This window comes from Cnephaeus nilssonii (genome assembly GCF_951640355.1).
Source record: "Cnephaeus nilssonii genome assembly, chromosome: 13".
Taxonomy (NCBI): Eukaryota; Metazoa; Chordata; class Mammalia; order Chiroptera; family Vespertilionidae; genus Cnephaeus; species Cnephaeus nilssonii.
In genome coordinates, this window is record NC_137084.1 from 35,287,009 (window position 1) to 35,304,596 (window position 17,588).

Sequence of the window (17,588 nt, forward strand, 5' to 3'; positions counted from 1 at the left end):
AAAGGATCCCAGGAGGATAAAAGTGACCACTCCTTTGAAAATTAAACACTTAACTCTTTTATCTGTTAGGGCAATTTCAATCCTAGCTGTCATTGTTAATACACTCTAGATAGTGAATGAGAGATGGAGCTCAACATGCTCCAAGCCCTACTCACCCACACACACTCCAGTCCATTGCTGAGAAAAATGCATGATGAAATGAATACTCTATTCTTTGGTTTTAAAACATTTTTGTTATAGTAAGAAATGTTTTTAAATGTCTCCTTAGAAGGACTTATTTTATGGAAAAGCCTTTATTTCTTAGGAAAGTAACATTTTATAAAAGTATAGGTATGTTAAGGACAAAATAAATAACAAGTGATTTTTCCACTTGATATTTATGTGACTTTGGGCAAGTTAAAGTTAGTTCACTTTCCCAACACTCAAATGCCTCAACTGTAATATGAGGCTGTAACACCACCTACCTTTTAAAATGGTTGTAAGGATTAAGTAAGATTATATTTGTATAGAGCCTAGTGTTAGAACAATGCTAGGTACCTAGTAAGTGCAAAATAAATGTTAAGGAAATAAGATAAACTATATATTCTATATAATCTATTTCTTATCTTTGGCTCTAGAAATCCTTGAGAAAAATAGGAGATAGAAAACCTGAAGCTAAGAGAAGCCACATAGAAAGAGGAAAGGTATCTTTGGGTCCCTTACATACCCTGGCAGGGAATAAAAGATCAGATGATATAGCTCGAATATATAGGGGTTTTACCTCAATAAATGTGTCTATGTGTACAAAGTGGTAAGTAGCTAAATGGGCTAGGTTTTCAGAGAAGCATACATTCAGCATTGTGCAGTAAGCAGGTGAAAGTTTACTTGTAGAAATGTAGAGTAGGCAAATAAAAATATATAAATTGAGTACTTAAGAACGGCCATAGCTGAAGAAAGAGAAATAGTAATCTTGACTCAGAGGTATTTGAAGCTATGTAGATGTTAACTTAATAAACACTTTTTGAGTACCTAAGGGGAATATTTATAGAGAATACAAAATTAATACTATGAGATCCTAGCCATCAAAATACATTCTACCAAATGGAAGGACACAAATGAATAACACCTACAATAAGAAGAGACTAATAAGTGGCACAGCAAAAGAAAATATGGAATAGGAGGAAAAAGAGAAAGATATTACTTTTAAAGTTGCATGAGGAAACATCAAGTAAGGCTTCTTAAACGTGAAATACAAACAGGGTTTGGGTAGGCATATATGACAGTATAGACTATCCTTTAAACCAGCTCAAGGGCCTTATAGGCGAGAGAAATCATTTGGTCTGGCCCCGTCAAGGCATTAGGCATTAACTGTTGGATCAAATACAGCAGGCTAATTTTTAAGTTGATAATTTTGTTTGGCCCTAGAATGATGTTATAAATATCCAAATGGCCCTTGGCAGAAAAAGGTTCCCCATCACTGCTTGAAACTGAAAAAAGCGGCAACGCTAGAAGTTACATGGTGATATAATGGAGTATTCCAAGTTTCAGATTAAATATTGTTTCTCTTTTTATACTTTGTGGGACTACCAATTTCAGAAGAAAAAGCTGACTAATTTAAAATATTAGTTCCATATTTTAAAAAATAAATATATTACAAAATAGAAAGTAAAATATCATGAATTTTAAAGGCAACATCAAATACCTTGTATTCTTCTATGGAGTCAATCAAAACTATTCCCTCCAAATACCAACAGGAGACACATTTAATTTCATTTGCCATTATAGGTATTTCCTAGAAAACTTAAGAGTAGCAATAGCATAGGACGGAAAGAGGTAATATAAATAAAAATATGGACATGGAAAATTCTGTTAAGAAAATAAATTAGTCCATTATCTGGGAGTTAAGATTACAAAGACTTAAAGGACCAACTGTAGCTTGTCTTGAATGCTAACCTAGGGAGTCTGATTTTTAATGGCGGACAGTGAACAGTCACTGAAGATTTCTGAACTGAAAGGTGACACGAGTGCTAGAATTTAAAATGACTAAAGATACTTCTCAAAGTAGTATGCAGAGTGAATTTGGACTGAGAGATAGGAAACAAAAAAGATTATTTAGAATACTATTCTAATGGTGCAGAGTTAGAGCCAACTCAATAGCCTCATTTACCGCTCTCCCATGCAAAACTGATCAATGCCTCCTCTTTGTACTCATGGCAAATTTATAACATAGTATTTAAAACATGTTAGTGTAATTAATTGTTGATACATCTGTCTTTACAACTGGACTGTGAGAACCTTGAAGTAGAAATCATGTTACCACCAAACTTCCTGATAAAGGGCCTATCCCTCTATCTGGTACATAATCTCTGTTAACATTGGTGTGTATATCCTTTCAGTCATTTCTTTTTCTATTTACACTCTTTTCTTCTTTTCCAAAAATTAGATTATAAAATACATATAATTTTATATCATGTTTTTCATTAAAAAATACAAAAGGAACATCATTCATTCAGTAAATATTAAAAGTGTTCTGTAGTTGACACAACATGATAGTCATCTTACATGAATAAAAAAATTGATGGTGCTAACTTTAGGATAAGCAAATACTGAATCCAGAATGAAGGCAAAGGGATGAAGAGGGATACAATTATTGAGTGGCACATGGGCTCTTAATATGACAGTTTTGCTTATATTAAAAAGGGCTCCAGGATTAAATATAGTCACTTATAACAACAATAATAATTATGATAATATTATTAGCCACTTAAAAAAAATGCTTTAAATCTAGGGTTTTACCATATCAGCAGTATTGATTCCATTTCCCCACACCAAATCAAAGGTTCCATTTATGTAGCCTACTTTGTTGGCTACATCTTCAAAGAGCTTTCTGAGTGGAGTAGAAGCTGGCAAATTTAAAGTGATCCGTTCATTCACTGTCTTTGAATTAGTAATATCTTGTATTATACATAAGACTCTAGGTTCTTCAGCAGCATTTTCTATCTGAAATTTAAAAAGCACACACAAATATTATTTATCTTTATAGCCTAATTTTTCTATGATTAAATGTTTAAAAAAATTCCACAAATCTTATTTTTTTTGTGCTAGTATGACTATTTTATGTCTGAAACAATCTAATGGATATGTCAAACATATAAAGCACCATATTCGTTTGCTTTGGAACAACTGGGGAATATTTAAAAATAAACAGTCATTCTTGTATTTGCTTTTACCTCTTAAGGATATAAATCAGTGGTCCACAAACTATGAAGACAGTATACTTAAGAAGTTTTCAATTGAAAATAAAAATCTGTTCTTTAAAAATGTGTCATTACCTTGCTAGTCAAATCAAACATGTCTAAGTCTCCTGAAGAAACAGAAAGGGGAACTGTGTAGAAATGCAGTGAGGATTGTTTAAGATTGCAAAATCCATAACTAAGGGACATAGGCAACCAGGCTTTCAGACCTTTATAATACTGTATCCATAGACCAGATGTCCAAAGAGTCCATTATCAATGTATTGGGAGCTGACAAGATTATCCAAACAAATCAGCCAGCAGAGGGAGAAGTTTTAAAAAGCAAGAAAAACATTTTTTTAAATTACCAGTGTAGAAGAAAGTTAGGGTCACGAATTCTCCTTTCTCAGTAATTATCAAGACAGAATTTAAAGGACATTTTCTCAAAGAAGCTATGTCCCCCTCAAGCTATTGAAGGACACTGATTTTCTTTACCACTTTCCACAGGGTAATAGGCTACACTGGATACTTGCGGAAGAAGTTCTTTCTCTCCTTCTCCTATAATGCCCAACTCAATGAATGGCACCTTCACTGAGCTGGTGAAACCAAAGAGCTGAACATTTTTCTTGTCTCCTTCCTCCTCTTCACCTCACATGATCACCAAATTTTTATTCCTTCTCGTTATTTCTGCCTGCAATCAGAATCTTACACTGAGATGATGGCAATAGCTTCCTGAGAAATTTAACTTTTCCAATGTCATCCTCTTTCAATCCAGAATAGTATTTTAATATGAAAATTTGATTATGTAAATATTGTGCTTTCCATCAAAGTCAAATGCAGCAGTCATTTAACTGGAGGACCTCTCACTATCCCCATGACAGGCTTTTCAGAATTATGAACTGTACAAACTGGTATTATATATAAGAACTTATTTCTTTCCTTCCTTTTTACAATATAACCTCTTGTTACTTCTATATTATCCATCAATATATATAAAAGCCTAAGCAACCATATGACCGAACAACCAGTCAACTGGTCGCTATGACACACACTGACCACCAGGAGGCAGACACTCAACACAGGAGCTTCCTCCTGGTGGTCAGTGCGCTCCCACAGCAGGAGCGCCACTCAGCTGACCGATGGGCGCCAGACGCAGGCTTCACCGCTGGCGAGCACAGCTGCAGCAGCACGAGCCTCTCCTGCCTCCGCGGCGGTGGCAGGCACAGCAGGGCCGGGATGAGCAGGAGCGGCAAGGCGCCCAGCCCGGGCTCGGGCTCCTCCCTGGCCGCCTGCTGCTTCGCACACTACTACATCCCTCGGGGGATGTCAGATTGCGAGAAGGCACAGGCCAGGCTGAGGGACACCACCGGTGCACGAATCAGTGCACCGGGCCTCTAGTTTTTATATAAGAACTATTATTATCATTGGCTAGTATCAAAGAGAGAAGAGCCACAAGGTTTGTTTGCTTGTTTGATGGGATGATACAATTATAATTTGTTCCTGCCATATATAATTTTGGGTTTGCAAAAGATCACTGAAGTTAAGTTTAATCCAATTATTTCAGAACAAAAATAAGTTGTTATAAAATAAGTACAATGTTTAAAAAAGATTGGCTAACACTATATTTCAGACACATTAAAATGATTACCAATAATAACCCATTTAAAAGGGAAAAGAACAATACATTTCTATAAATAAAAAACAAAAAAAGCATTACTAATATACTTCTCAGAAAGGAAAAAAAGCTTAACTTATAAATTTAAGGTGTCGTATTGAACATGTAATGAATTATTTTACACATTTCAATCCAAAACTGAGAACCACAAAGTGGACCTTTTAAAAAACTGATTTACAATAAAAGAGTGAGCAACTAAATTTCAACTATAAAGGTCCACTTTTACAGTTTCAATAGTATACTTCAGAAGTAGGTTCAAGTTTTCGAGGTATAAAATATATGGTGGCCAGATTTTCAAAGCTTCAGATAAGTTGGAGTTGACCATCCAAGGAAGATGACCCTAAGAATTCAGAAATCAGAAGTGCTGATGCAGCATTAAGAATGGTGATGTGGCAACATCAAATGGCCAGACATTAATAGTTCCTAGTTTTTCCTCTAAATACATGAGTACAAGGTACAGGCACTCCAGCCTCTTCATCTTTCACCCCAAAAATGTGGGGAAATTATCCCCAAATAAATCTTATCTGAAGACATAAATGTACAATAGTAAACAAAATTTAATCCCATGTAATGCCTTTTATTCTTTTTAATGACAAAAGCTCCTTTCTGTTCATTGCATATAAGTAATTTTTCTCCCTTTATTAAAAAAAATAGGAAGAGTTAAAGGAAAAAGTGGAAATTACCTGTTAATCCCATAAAACAAGAGATAACTATTAACATTTTGGTATATATCCTAGAAATAGTTTTCACACACACACACACACACACACACACACACACACACTGACACTCACACACTCCTACGCTTTATAAAAACAAACACTGGTTAGAATGTAAATGCTACTTTGTAATTTCTTTCTTTACTTATAAATATATCATGTAATCTTTCCCTATCAAAAATTTTAAACTCATCATTATAATAGTTGAATAATATTTTGTCACATGAATTAATAATAATTTGTTCCATCAATTCCATTTCACTGACTCTTAGGCTAAACTTTATTACACTTTTAGAGATAATTTTGTGATGAACATCTATATAACACTTTGTGTACTTTTGTTTCCTTAAAATTCCTACAAGCAGAATTTTTGATTCAATCACATTTTACTCTTAAATTCAATTCTAGGATAATTTAAACAAACAAAACTCTCTGCTCTTCAAACAAACCTCTCTGCTCTTCTTTAAAGCTCTAAGATAGTCACTTGTAAATTATATGATTTTATACCCAACCTTCTGGCCCATTGTTTATTACTAATTTAGTATGTGGTTAACATCCATGAACTGAATCTAAATTTTTTATATTACTATTGCCAACACTAATCACACTTCCCACCCCCACCTCCCAATTTGGTAACTGATAAAAAAAATTTTCAATTATAGAATACCATCAATAAGGTATACCAATACTTTTATAATAGCTTTTATTTTTATTTTTTTTAATATATTTTTATTGATTTTAGAGAGGAAGGGAGAAGGATAGAGAGATAGAAACATCAATGATGAGAGAGAATCATTGATTGGCTGCCTCCTGCACACCCCCTACTGGGGATCGAGCCCGCAACCAAGGCATGTGCCCTTGGCTGGAATCAAACCTGGGACCCTTCAGTCCGCAGGCCGACGCTCTATCTGCTGAGCCAAAATGGCTAGGGCTATAATAGCTTTTAAACAACAACTCTGTATTATATTATACATGCCAATTTCAAAAACATTTAAATTTAAAATGGCATTTTTTAGAATTGGAAAAATAAAGTAGCTTTCTTCTTAATTTCTTTGAAGTTCTAACCCTAATTGATCCTACTTATGCGGGGGGGGGGGGGGGGGGAGGAGAACCACTGCCATATTGATGTGAATTAAAAAGATAGCTAAAAACTCTTTGCCATTCTTTTTCCTTTCTTTTTTCTTTTTCCTCTTCCACTGCATATGAGCTGGCCTTGTGACCAGCTAGGACCAACAAAATGTGACAGAAGTAATACTGTGCGGGACCTAAAGAAAGCAGCAGCTTCTGCTTTTGAACTTCTGGGAACATTTCCTCTTCTAAGCCAGTCACCACAAAAGAAATCCAGTTAGCCTGGAACCACCATGCTGTGAGGAAGCCCTAAGAATCCACACATAGAGAAAGTGGCCACATAGTGAAGCACTGAGGTGTTTGATATGTGAAAAAAGCCTTCTTGTATATTCCATCCAAAGCCAGCCACCAGCCAAATGGAACCAAGTAATGATCTCAGATAATACAAGTGAAGCAAAATAACTGACCTGCTGAACCTTTGCCCAAATCCAGTCTCATAGGATTGTGAGCAAATAAACTAGTTGTTTCAAGCACTAAATTTTGGGGTAAGCCATTCCATAGCAGTAGATAACAAACACACAAACACACACACACACACACACACACACACACACACACACACACACACACACATATATATATATATATATTTAAGCACAGCCAAGCTCTAGTTGGGAAGGGTGGTAATGGTGATGTTGTTAAGGGAGTTAAGGAGGAGGGTGGCCATTTAAGCACTAAAGCCAATATTAAAGTAAGATATCTGAGGACAGAACAAAATTTATAGAAGGGAGCACAATTTTTGAGTCAATACAGTTCTATGATGAGTAAGAGGAAACTGACAAGAGAAAAATAAGTGCCAAGTTTTAGAAAAGTCTAAAGAATGCTCCATTAGGGAAAATATGCTATCTAATAAAAGCATAATATGCAAATCAACCATCACTCCGTTATATGCACAAGCCACGTCCACAAGCCAATCAGGAGCTAGTATGCAAATTAACCCAACCAAGATGGCTGCCATCACGGAGAGAGAAGGAGGCTTGGGTTTCCCTGACAATGGAGGAAGCCAAGCTTTCCACACACCATGGCCGGCCCAGGCCTCCACTCAAGGCTACAAAGTTTCAATTATAGAAGATAAATAAATCCCAACAAAAATGGCGGCAGCCATGGAGCTGGAGAGAGCAGGAGGCTTGAGTTGCCTCCAGCTATGGAGGAAGCCAAGCTTTCCGCACACCCTGGCCTGCCTTGGCCTCTGCTCAAGGCTACAAAGCTTCAATTATAGAAGATAAATAAATCCCAACAAAAATGGCTGCGGCCATGGAGCAAGCAGGAGGCTTGGCTCCACTCAAGGCTACAAAGTTTCAATTATAGAAGATAAATAAATCCCAGATCCCAGGGCCTCCGCTTGGGTCACCGGGGGGCATGGCCGGCCTGCAAACCACCACAGGCCCCTCGCTCAGGCCACCCCATGCCCCAAGGGAACCCCCACCCTGATCCAGGACACCCTTCAGGGCAAACCAGCCGGCCCCCACCCGTGTACCAGGCCTCTATCCTATCTAATAAAAGAATAATATGCAAATTGACTGTCACTCCAACACAAGATGGCTGCCCCCATGTGGTCAAAGATGGCTGCCCCATGTGGACAAAAGATGGCCACCACAAGATGGCCAGCAGGGGAGGGCAGTTGGGAGGGACCAGGCCTGCAAGGGAGGGCAGTTGTGGGCAATCAGGCCAGCAGGGGAGGGCAGTTTGGAGTGACCAGGCCTGCAAGGGAGGGCAGTTGGGGGCGACCGGACTTGCAGGGAAGGGCAGTTAGGGGTGACCAAGCCAGCAGAGGAGGGAAGTTGGGGGGGACCCAGGCCTGCAGGGGAGAGCAGTTGGGGGGACCAGGCCTGCAGGGGAGGGCAGTTAGGGGTGACCAGGCCTGAAGGGGAGGGCAGTTAGGGGTGACCAGGCCTGCAGGGGAGGGCAGTTAGGGGCAAACAGGCTGGCAGGGGAGCAGTCAGGCATCAATCAGGCTGGCAGGGGAGTGGTTAGGAGGTGATCAGGCTGGCAGGCAGAAGCGGTTAGGGGCAATCAGGAAGGCAGGCCGGCGAGCAGTTGGGAGCCAGCAGTCCTGGATTGTGAGAGGGATGTCCGACTGCCCGTTTAGGCCCGATCCTACTGGGACATCCCTCGAGGGGTCCCAGATTGGAGAGGGTGCAAGCTGGGCTGAGAGACACACACTTCTTCCCCCCCCCCCCCCCCCCCGTGCACGAATTTCATGCACTGGGCCTCTAGTTTAATTATATTTAGGTGAGCTTTTGAGGGGCACAAAGTTTTCTACACAGAATATCTAGCCAAGTACAAAAAAAGGGATAAAACATAACAGCAGTTATATTAACACTGAGTGTTCTGTATCTATGCTCATTGCAGAAACAAAGCCAGATTTCCTAGAAAAGTCTGAAGAAAGAATCCTTGAAAAATATTGGGATTTTTCATTGAAAACTCATTTGTCTTCCAAAGATAGGCTAACTGCTAGGAACATCTACAAGTGTTTGACACAGATAGTTCTAAAAAATCTCAGAGACTGCTGAAGGCATGCTTGTTTGTGTCTTGAGTCATTTAGGCTCCTTTTCTTGGCATTCTTAACAGTTTTAATTTCAAATCTGAGTTCTCTGATGTTAACATCAAAATTTTTGTATCACAAAAAATACTTCCTAGGTGTTTATTTTGAAAAACACAAAACAAGGTGTATAATTCATGATATATATTCAGAATGGCATTAGCATGTAGAAAACACTTAAGAGATGGAGGGATTGGGGGAAAAAAGAGAGAGAAAGAACTCATGGACATGAACAACTGTGTGGTGATTGGGAGTGGAGGAATGGGTGAAGGCGGAGGAGGATATAGGGGATATAAATAGTGATAGAAAAAATTAAAATAAATGTATACATATTAAAGAATAAACAGCATTACTTAATATCAAATAAAATTCAAAGTTATCAAGATTCAGATTTTTCTAACAGAAAAAAATTAAGATAAAGTTTAAAATATTAAGAAGGGATCTCTTTACCTACAAATTTAATAGTCTATTTTCTCTCAAAACTTTCTTCCTTTTAATGTTATTACAAATAATATAGCATTATTGTTGCAAACAAAAAAATACACATATACTCATAAGTCGATTTTATCTACTTCTTGACAAAGGAGCTGCTATGAGCTAAGAAATTAAGCCTTAACACAATACCCTTCTAGATATTCACAGATCACGTTTAATACATTTAATATATTAAAAAAGAGAATTGATGGTGTGAACACTTTTGCTGATTGAAATTTATTAAATTCAGTGAGCTCATTCAGACCGTGCGTTTTTACTTTAACAAGTGACAATTCCTTGGGTAGTAATGGGGATCCTAACTTATATGGCAAAATAAACCACAAAACAAGATTATTTTATTTTAAGTTCCTCCCTCCACTCTACTCCACTCCAACCATCTCAGCAAACTCTGATGTAATATGATCTGTTGCTAAGTGGTCTCTAGTCATAGGTCACTTGGAGAGGACAGAGGAAGAACACTTGGGGGGGTGGGGGGCTTAGAGCTAGAGTCCTGAGAAAAATGACGTATTAAGTAAAGGTTAAAATGGGATGCTACAGCACAGGAAAGTTTAGGTTTGAAGTGTATAATGGGCTGCCAGAAAGTTAACCTTTTACATAATTCTTCAAATAAGATTTCTGGGTTTTGACTCAGTAAATTATTAAATAATTTAATCCCAGAAGCATTAATATTTTAGAAAATAAATATGCCTGTACATAAAAGAGACAATATCCCCACAAATCAAAACAAAGGGATCTTGTGGTTTTTATATCAGTTTCCCCCCTCATTCACTTGTTAGAAAAAAAGACCCAATCAGACACACATTCATTTAAGGTGACTTTCTTATTGTTAAAATTGGGTAGAAGTAAAATAGTTAAAACAAGCATAAAACTCAACACATGCCTTGTTATTAAATAAAAATACTAACATGCTGTTACATGCTCTGCTGATTATCACACTAAAGCAATTACATCAGCAGTCTACCTGTAAAAATTTCTTCTTCATTTCATCAAAGATATTTTGTCTGCATCTCCAAAACACATCCTATGACATACAGAGAACAAATGAATCACAAATTATTTATTTAAAATACAGAGGTAAGACAGTGAAATGAGAACAATTAACCTAAAGACATTTTTATGCAAACAAAATACATATTAAAAATATCACATCATCTAGAATTTTATTCAGAAATTATATTTGTAATTTGTATCTTAGGCCTCAATTACTCTTTTTTAAAAATATATTTTTTATTAATTTCATAGAGGAATGGAGAGGGAGAGAGAAATATTGATGAGAGAGAATCATTGATCAGCTGCCTCCTGCACGCCCCCTACTGGGGATCAAGCCCAGAACCCAGGCATGTGCCCTGGACCAGAATCGAACCCAGGACCCTTCAGTCCACAGGCCGACACTCTATCCACTGAGCCAAACCAGCAAGGGCTCAATTACGTTTATAAGGTTACTGAAAATCTGTGCTATCACTGTAAAGGATAACATGGAAAACAACCACATTTCAACAAAGAGTGGTAGCTTAAGAATTGTGAATAAATAAAATGTTCTAAGTCACATAATATTTTCCCAGTTTTATTGAGATATAATTGACATACAACATTGTATTATTATTATTACCACAATAAGTTTAGTTAATATCCATCATCTCATCTCACACAGTGATGAAAACCTGGCCACTATGCTGTGTGGGTGCCAGGTAGCCACATGGAAAGGTCATGTTCCAGCCACAGCCCAAATGAGATCACAGCTGGCAAACAGCATCAGCCACCATACATGTGTGTGAGAAAGCATTTAGGTCAAGCATGTCAAACTCAAAGGCTAACATAGGCCAAATAAACAAGGTTTAAGTTTATGGGGGCTGCAAAAAAACAAAAGCTTCTATTTTCATAGAAACGTGGGTTTATTTCGATAGAGGCATGCTGAATACAAAGGGCTGAAATAAATGAGTAATCGTTAACATAAAAGAATAGAACATTTTAATAAAAATCAATATTTTTTCTTGAACATTAACTTACCAGACACTGAATAACTGCACAAATAAGCGTAACGCAAATAAACCTATTTTTCTTGTCCTCCAAAAGTGAAATATTCCCTGTTGCGCACACCAAACAAGTCAGTACACGACTAACGATGTGGCAATCGGCTGCTAAAATATTTGGTGCTAGTATTAGTGGAAAGAAATGGTGCGCCTGCGCAGAAGGCATGTAAGGGAAATGAATGCAACATGATTATAGTAATCAGTCATTAGCGAACGTTGTAGTTTGTTATTAATAATTATGTATAAAGGATATTGTAAAAATTAAATTACGAATTTTGATTAAAACGTTTCCTACATACCGTTATACTGGCTGGGCCGCAAAAATATTCATTGTGGGCCGCATGTGGACCACGGGCCGTGAGATTGACATGCTTGATTTAGATGATTCCAGCCCCAGCTGACACCTAGCAGAGCAGAAACAAGCTGCCCTAGTCCCACTTTGCTTAAATTAACATCTGTGAGCAAAATTCACTAAGTTCGGGGGCAAATTGTTATATAACACAAGAAAATCAGAATAGTCAATTTCTCAATCTAGTCTTCTCACCATCCTATATAAAAGTACAATCCTCTTGATGCGCTGGTTGGGTGGCTCAGTTGGAGCCTCTTCCCCCACACAAAAAAGGTTGCAGGTTGGATTCCTGATCAGGGCACAAACCTAGATTGCAAGTTCGATCCCCATTAGGGGCACGTACAGGGGCCAATTGATCAATGTTTCTCTCTCACATCAATGTTTCTCTTTCTCTCTCTCTTTCCCCCCACGCTTTCTCTCTCTCTAAAATCAATAAACATCCTAGGGTGAGGATAAAACAACAATCCTCTTGGTAATCTTCATTTCCCTCCCTTGCTTCCGGTTTCTACACAGTACTTATAAAGACCTGAAATATTTGTTTGCATTTTACTTATTTATTGTCTATCTCCAAAAAAACTTCCATTGTGAACCAAGATAAAATAGCAGACTAGACTTACCCTCCCCACCTTAAAAAACTAAAAATCTAGATAAAATATATAAAGAAATCATTTTCAAATATTGAACAACAGCCAACACAAAACAGTGATCCCTGTGAAAAGCACCTTTCAGGCTGCAGTGCTGGGAGGGAGAAGCCAGGTAGAGTCCAATCCAGCAAACTGCCTGAGTTCAAGAGATCAGGTGGGGGAGTTCGAGGAGGCTAATTCAGCTAGAATTTATAGGGCAGAATACTAGGGAGAAGAAAGCTGCACGAACAGCAAGCTCCAGAGATCTTTTTTGAGTACTCAGCTGAGTACTCAACAGCATATGTATGTAAAGAAACTTCATGAGTCAGGGGAAAGAACCACAGGAAAGAATCCCTGGAGTTCACTTTAAGTTTCCACCAGCCAGAGTGGGGAGGTTTGGGGGGCAAAGAATCTCATTAATACACATCAGATAACCTTACAACACAAAATTAATAGCCTTTTAAAAAGTCTGCATTGGGCCATGGACGGTGTGGCTCAGTGGTAAAGCATTGGCCCGAGCACTGAAGGGTCATGGGTTTAATCAAGAGCATGGTCAAGGGCAGGTATCTGGGTTGTAGATTTGGCTCCAGCCAGGGCACACAAGTGCCCTGGCTGGAGGCAACCAATTGATGCTTCTCTCTTTCTCTCTCTCCCACCCCCTCCCTTCCATTCGCTCTCTCTTAAAAAAAAAAAAAAAAAAAAAAAGGAAAAAATATTCTCAGATGAGGGGAGAAAAAAGTCTATTGGGAAAGAGGACACATGGACAGAATAAAAGAATTGCATCGAAATATTTACAGTATTGTCTTTCAAGGATAGAATTAGAAGTAATTTTTTTCCTCTTTATGTTTTTCTGGGACTTCCAAATGTTTGGCACTGCACATGAATTTGTTTTTACAATTTAAATGTAAATCACAAAAAAGAAACCTGTAAATTTAGTTAACATATATAAAGTAAAAAATTTAAGTGTTAGTCCACTCTTACCCTATCAAGAGAGACAAAACAACTAAGTGCACAGTAAGAAAATGAGTCATTTGCCTGGGCAGCAGTACACATGAAAAAGATCTGGGAGAGTTCAAGAACTACACTCTTAGTGTGTACAGCACGCAGAATGATGTGTTTACAGAAAACAATAGAAACTAGTATAATCAAGATCAGGTAACATTAGCAGATATATAGATTTTAGGCAATTTGAGGTTACTACATAAAAATATAATTAAAGAAACTAAGGATACCTAAAATAGGGAAGGCAATAAACTTCAACTTCTAAGATTCCTTTGCTTCAAGTAATATATACTTGGAAAAATACAGGGAACAAGGAAGGGTGAAAGCCTCTTAAAAGAAATTAAAAAGAAAATAGCATTAATTTAGATAGTGGTTAAAAAATAATTACTGTCACTTATAGGCTTAGAGCCACACACAATATTCTACTCTTTAAAATATCTAATATTTCATTTTCTGGAAGAGGGGGTAGATGCACTTCTCCCTATTCCTCCTGCTAAATAAAACTAAAAATGTTATGAATAAGGCAAAGATAAGAAGACATTGAAATGTGAAGAGAAAGCAGACTGGCTAGAGCCCCAAGGAATGAAGGACATGGTGGTTAATTCTCTGTATTTATTTTTTGCCTGATACATTCTGGTCTGAGAGGGCACACACTAAAAAAACCCCAAGAAAAGAGTCCCCTTCCCTAACTAAAGGATCAGGAAAGGGCAGCCTTATAAAACAGAAGACTTTTAGACACTAACCACTATATACTACAGCCAAACATCACAGAAAAAAAACACACAAAAAACTGTTGCCTTGCCAACATTCTCATCATCAAAGTCTGAGAGAGAAGTCTTAGATTTCCAACCTCAGCTGGTTGTAACAAGGCACTCCCTTTCCCCTGACCAGGGTGGTGTCAAAGAAGACCTAGTGGGCAGCAAGGACTTTTCATTACAGCCCAGTGGTAAGGAGAGCTTCCTCATTTCTCCATCACTGGAGGTCACATGGGGATAACAAAGTGCCTCACCCACTCCCAATCCAGCAGGTGTCCACAGAAGCTTAAAGGGAGCATGAACTTCAATGCTATCCAGTAATAAAAAGGCACCCCTCTCACCCCTGATTGTAAATAAAGGGGGAATGAGGAACTGGACTCCAAACTTCCAAGTAACAAAGAAGTACTCCCTTTTCCACGTTGACATGGTATCAGAGGAGATCTCTTTAAAAAGATTTAAATAAGATCCAGAGTCAGCACACATTTTGCCCAGCCAGCGTGGCTCAGTGGTTCAGGGTCGATCTATGAATCAGGAGGTCACAGTTCGATTTCTAGTCAGGGCACATGCCCAAGTTGTGGGCTCGATACCCAGTGTGGAGTGTGCAGGAGGCAGCTGATCAATTATTCTCTATTACCATTGATGTTTCTATCTCTCCTTCCTCCTTTCTCTCTAAAATCAATAAAAATATATTTTTAAAAAGAGATTCAGAGTCATATCATAATACCCAAAATGTCCAGAATATAATACAAAATCACGTGTCAGACCAAGAACCAAGAAAATCTCAACTTGGAGGAGAAAAGCCATCAACAGATGCCAACACAGAGATGATGCAAATGTTGAAATGATCTGATAAGGAGTTTAAAATGGCCATCATAAAAACATTCAACAAGCAACTATGAACACACATGAAATAATAATTAAAAAAGTCTCAGCAAAAAATATCAGCTAAAATACAATAACCCAAACTAAAACTCACTAGTGGGCTCAACAGCAGAATGAAGATGACAGGGAAAAGAACCAATGACCCTAATGATAAGAACAATAGAAATCTTTATCTGAATAAAGAAAAAAAAAACAGGCTTAAAAAACCCATCTCAAGCACCCATAAAACTATAAAAAAATTATTCTCAAGCACCTGTAAGACTATAAAAAAAGGATCTAACACTTGTGTAATCCAAGTCCTAGAAGAAAAGGAGAAAGGGGGTGGGTCTGAAAGAGCACTCAAAGAAATAAGTGACTTTATAATGTTGACATATTTGTGGCATTAAAATTGTAACCATGTTTTCCTCTTACTTCTATCCTAACACTCTTCCCACTTTTGTCTTATTCCTTTTAATAGTAGTTGTTCTACTACTGGTAATGGGTAACCCACTAATATGTACTGTAAGTATCTAAACTTAGAAACTAAACTGCTCTCAGGAGGGGAAATAATATGCTCTTTACTATTCCTGTTATATTTATATTTCATTACAGCTAAGTTTTCTTCTTTAAGTAGTCTGTTGTTGACAAGCAGTGACTCAGCTTGTGAAACAACTGATTTGTTTAAAGGTCTTGAATGTTCTTCATTATTACTAAATCAAAGAAGCTGTAACGAAACCATGCTCTTTATTTAGAAGCATGGATAATAATTTAAATATAAGAATATCACTTTCTTATAATACTCTAAACATGAAATTATACAACTAAGAATGTTAAGGTTATTTAAAACTATTTAAAGACTATTTCCTATTGGAGTAAGCTATAGTGTAAAGAGCAATATACTGCAGAGGCAAAAGATCTAGAACTCCCAGATTAAGGTGGCTGGCTACTTTATTTTGCTGTGTAATCCTATGCAAGTCACTTATCTGTGACTCTCAGGCATCACAAAGAGATTTTTTGAAGATCAAAAGAGTAACTTGAAATGCACCATAAAGTATCCTACCTAATAAAAGAGTAATATGCAAATTGACCACACCTTTGCTATGCCCAAGCCACGCCCACCAGCCAATCAGGGTGAGTATGCAAATTAACCCAACCATGATGGTCATTAATTTTCGTATCAAGACAGTGTGGAAAGAAGCCAAGCGCTGCAGAAGGGAGCGAAGCTGCAGAGAAGCAAGCAAGCGGGTGGCCGAGAAGGAAGGGAAGCAGGCGGGGCTGGGTAGAGCGCAGGAAGCCCTATTGCAGGAATCTTCCTGCAACAGGCCACTAGTATATCATATAAAAGGTATTATTATATAATTATCAGTTACTATCCTTATAACAGATTTAAGAAATCTGCAATCCTCAACTGTGTTTATACAAACATATTATATTTATACTAGGGGCCTGTGCACGAAATTCGTGCACTAGGGTTGGGGGTCCCTCAGCCCAACCTGCCCCCTCTCACATACTGGGTGCCCTCAGGGGATGTCCTACTGATGGCTTAGGCCCACTCCCCACACTCCTTTGTGGGAGGCAACCGGGCTGATCAGGGGAAGGCACCAGCCCCATCACCCCGCTGTTGCAGCCACTGCCAGTCACCACAGCCACCAAGGTGTTTTCATCAACACGGACTCCAGTCCCTTCACCAAGAAAAAATGACAACTTTCTTTAGGCATTTTTAAGATGTGTCTTTCATAGGATATGCATTTTTTTTTTTTAATCCTCACCTGAGGGTATGTTCCCATTGATTTTTAGAGAGTGTGGAAGAGAGAGGGAGAGACAGAGAGAAACATCAAAGTGAGAGGAACACTTTGATTGGTTGCCTCCTGTATGAGCCCTGACCATGGGCACCAGGCTGGGGGGCATGCAAGGACCCCTGGGCCGCACGCAGCGGTGGCCACCGGGGTCTCCACACACCCTAGAGGCCAGCAGCCAGCTCCCCATCGTGTGCGCCAGGCTGGGGGCGTGGACCCAAACTGCCTCTTGGTGCTGGAGCATTCCCAAGCGGCTGGGGGCACTATGGTGACACGGGATGTTCCCGCCCCGCCCCCAGCCCCTTGGCGCCTGCACCTATAGGCTCAAAGTGGCCAGGGGGCGTTCTGGGACCCCTGCTGCTCAGGACCTAAGCAAGGGGCCTACAGGCTCGGACTGGCCT

General features: G+C 38.5%; 1 protein-coding gene across 3 annotated transcripts in view; it reads right to left on the reverse strand.

The window, feature by feature from the left end:
- The window catches only part of USP47 (ubiquitin specific peptidase 47), a 103,776-nt gene that overhangs the window by 66,968 nt on the left and 19,220 nt on the right, over positions 1-17,588 (reverse strand). Inside the window, exons 2-3 of one of the 3 annotated variants that reach the window (XM_079787854.1) lie at positions 10,733-10,792; positions 2,776-2,979 (exon numbers count right to left, since the gene is read on the reverse strand). The exons of 1 other annotated variant lie outside the window; for it this stretch is intronic. In XM_079787854.1, coding sequence (XP_079643980.1) covers positions 2,776-2,979; positions 10,733-10,792 — 264 coding nt within the window. The remainder of the gene's footprint in view (positions 1-2,775; positions 2,980-10,732; positions 10,793-17,588) is intronic. One more of the 3 variants, XM_079787855.1, reaches the window with a different exon arrangement.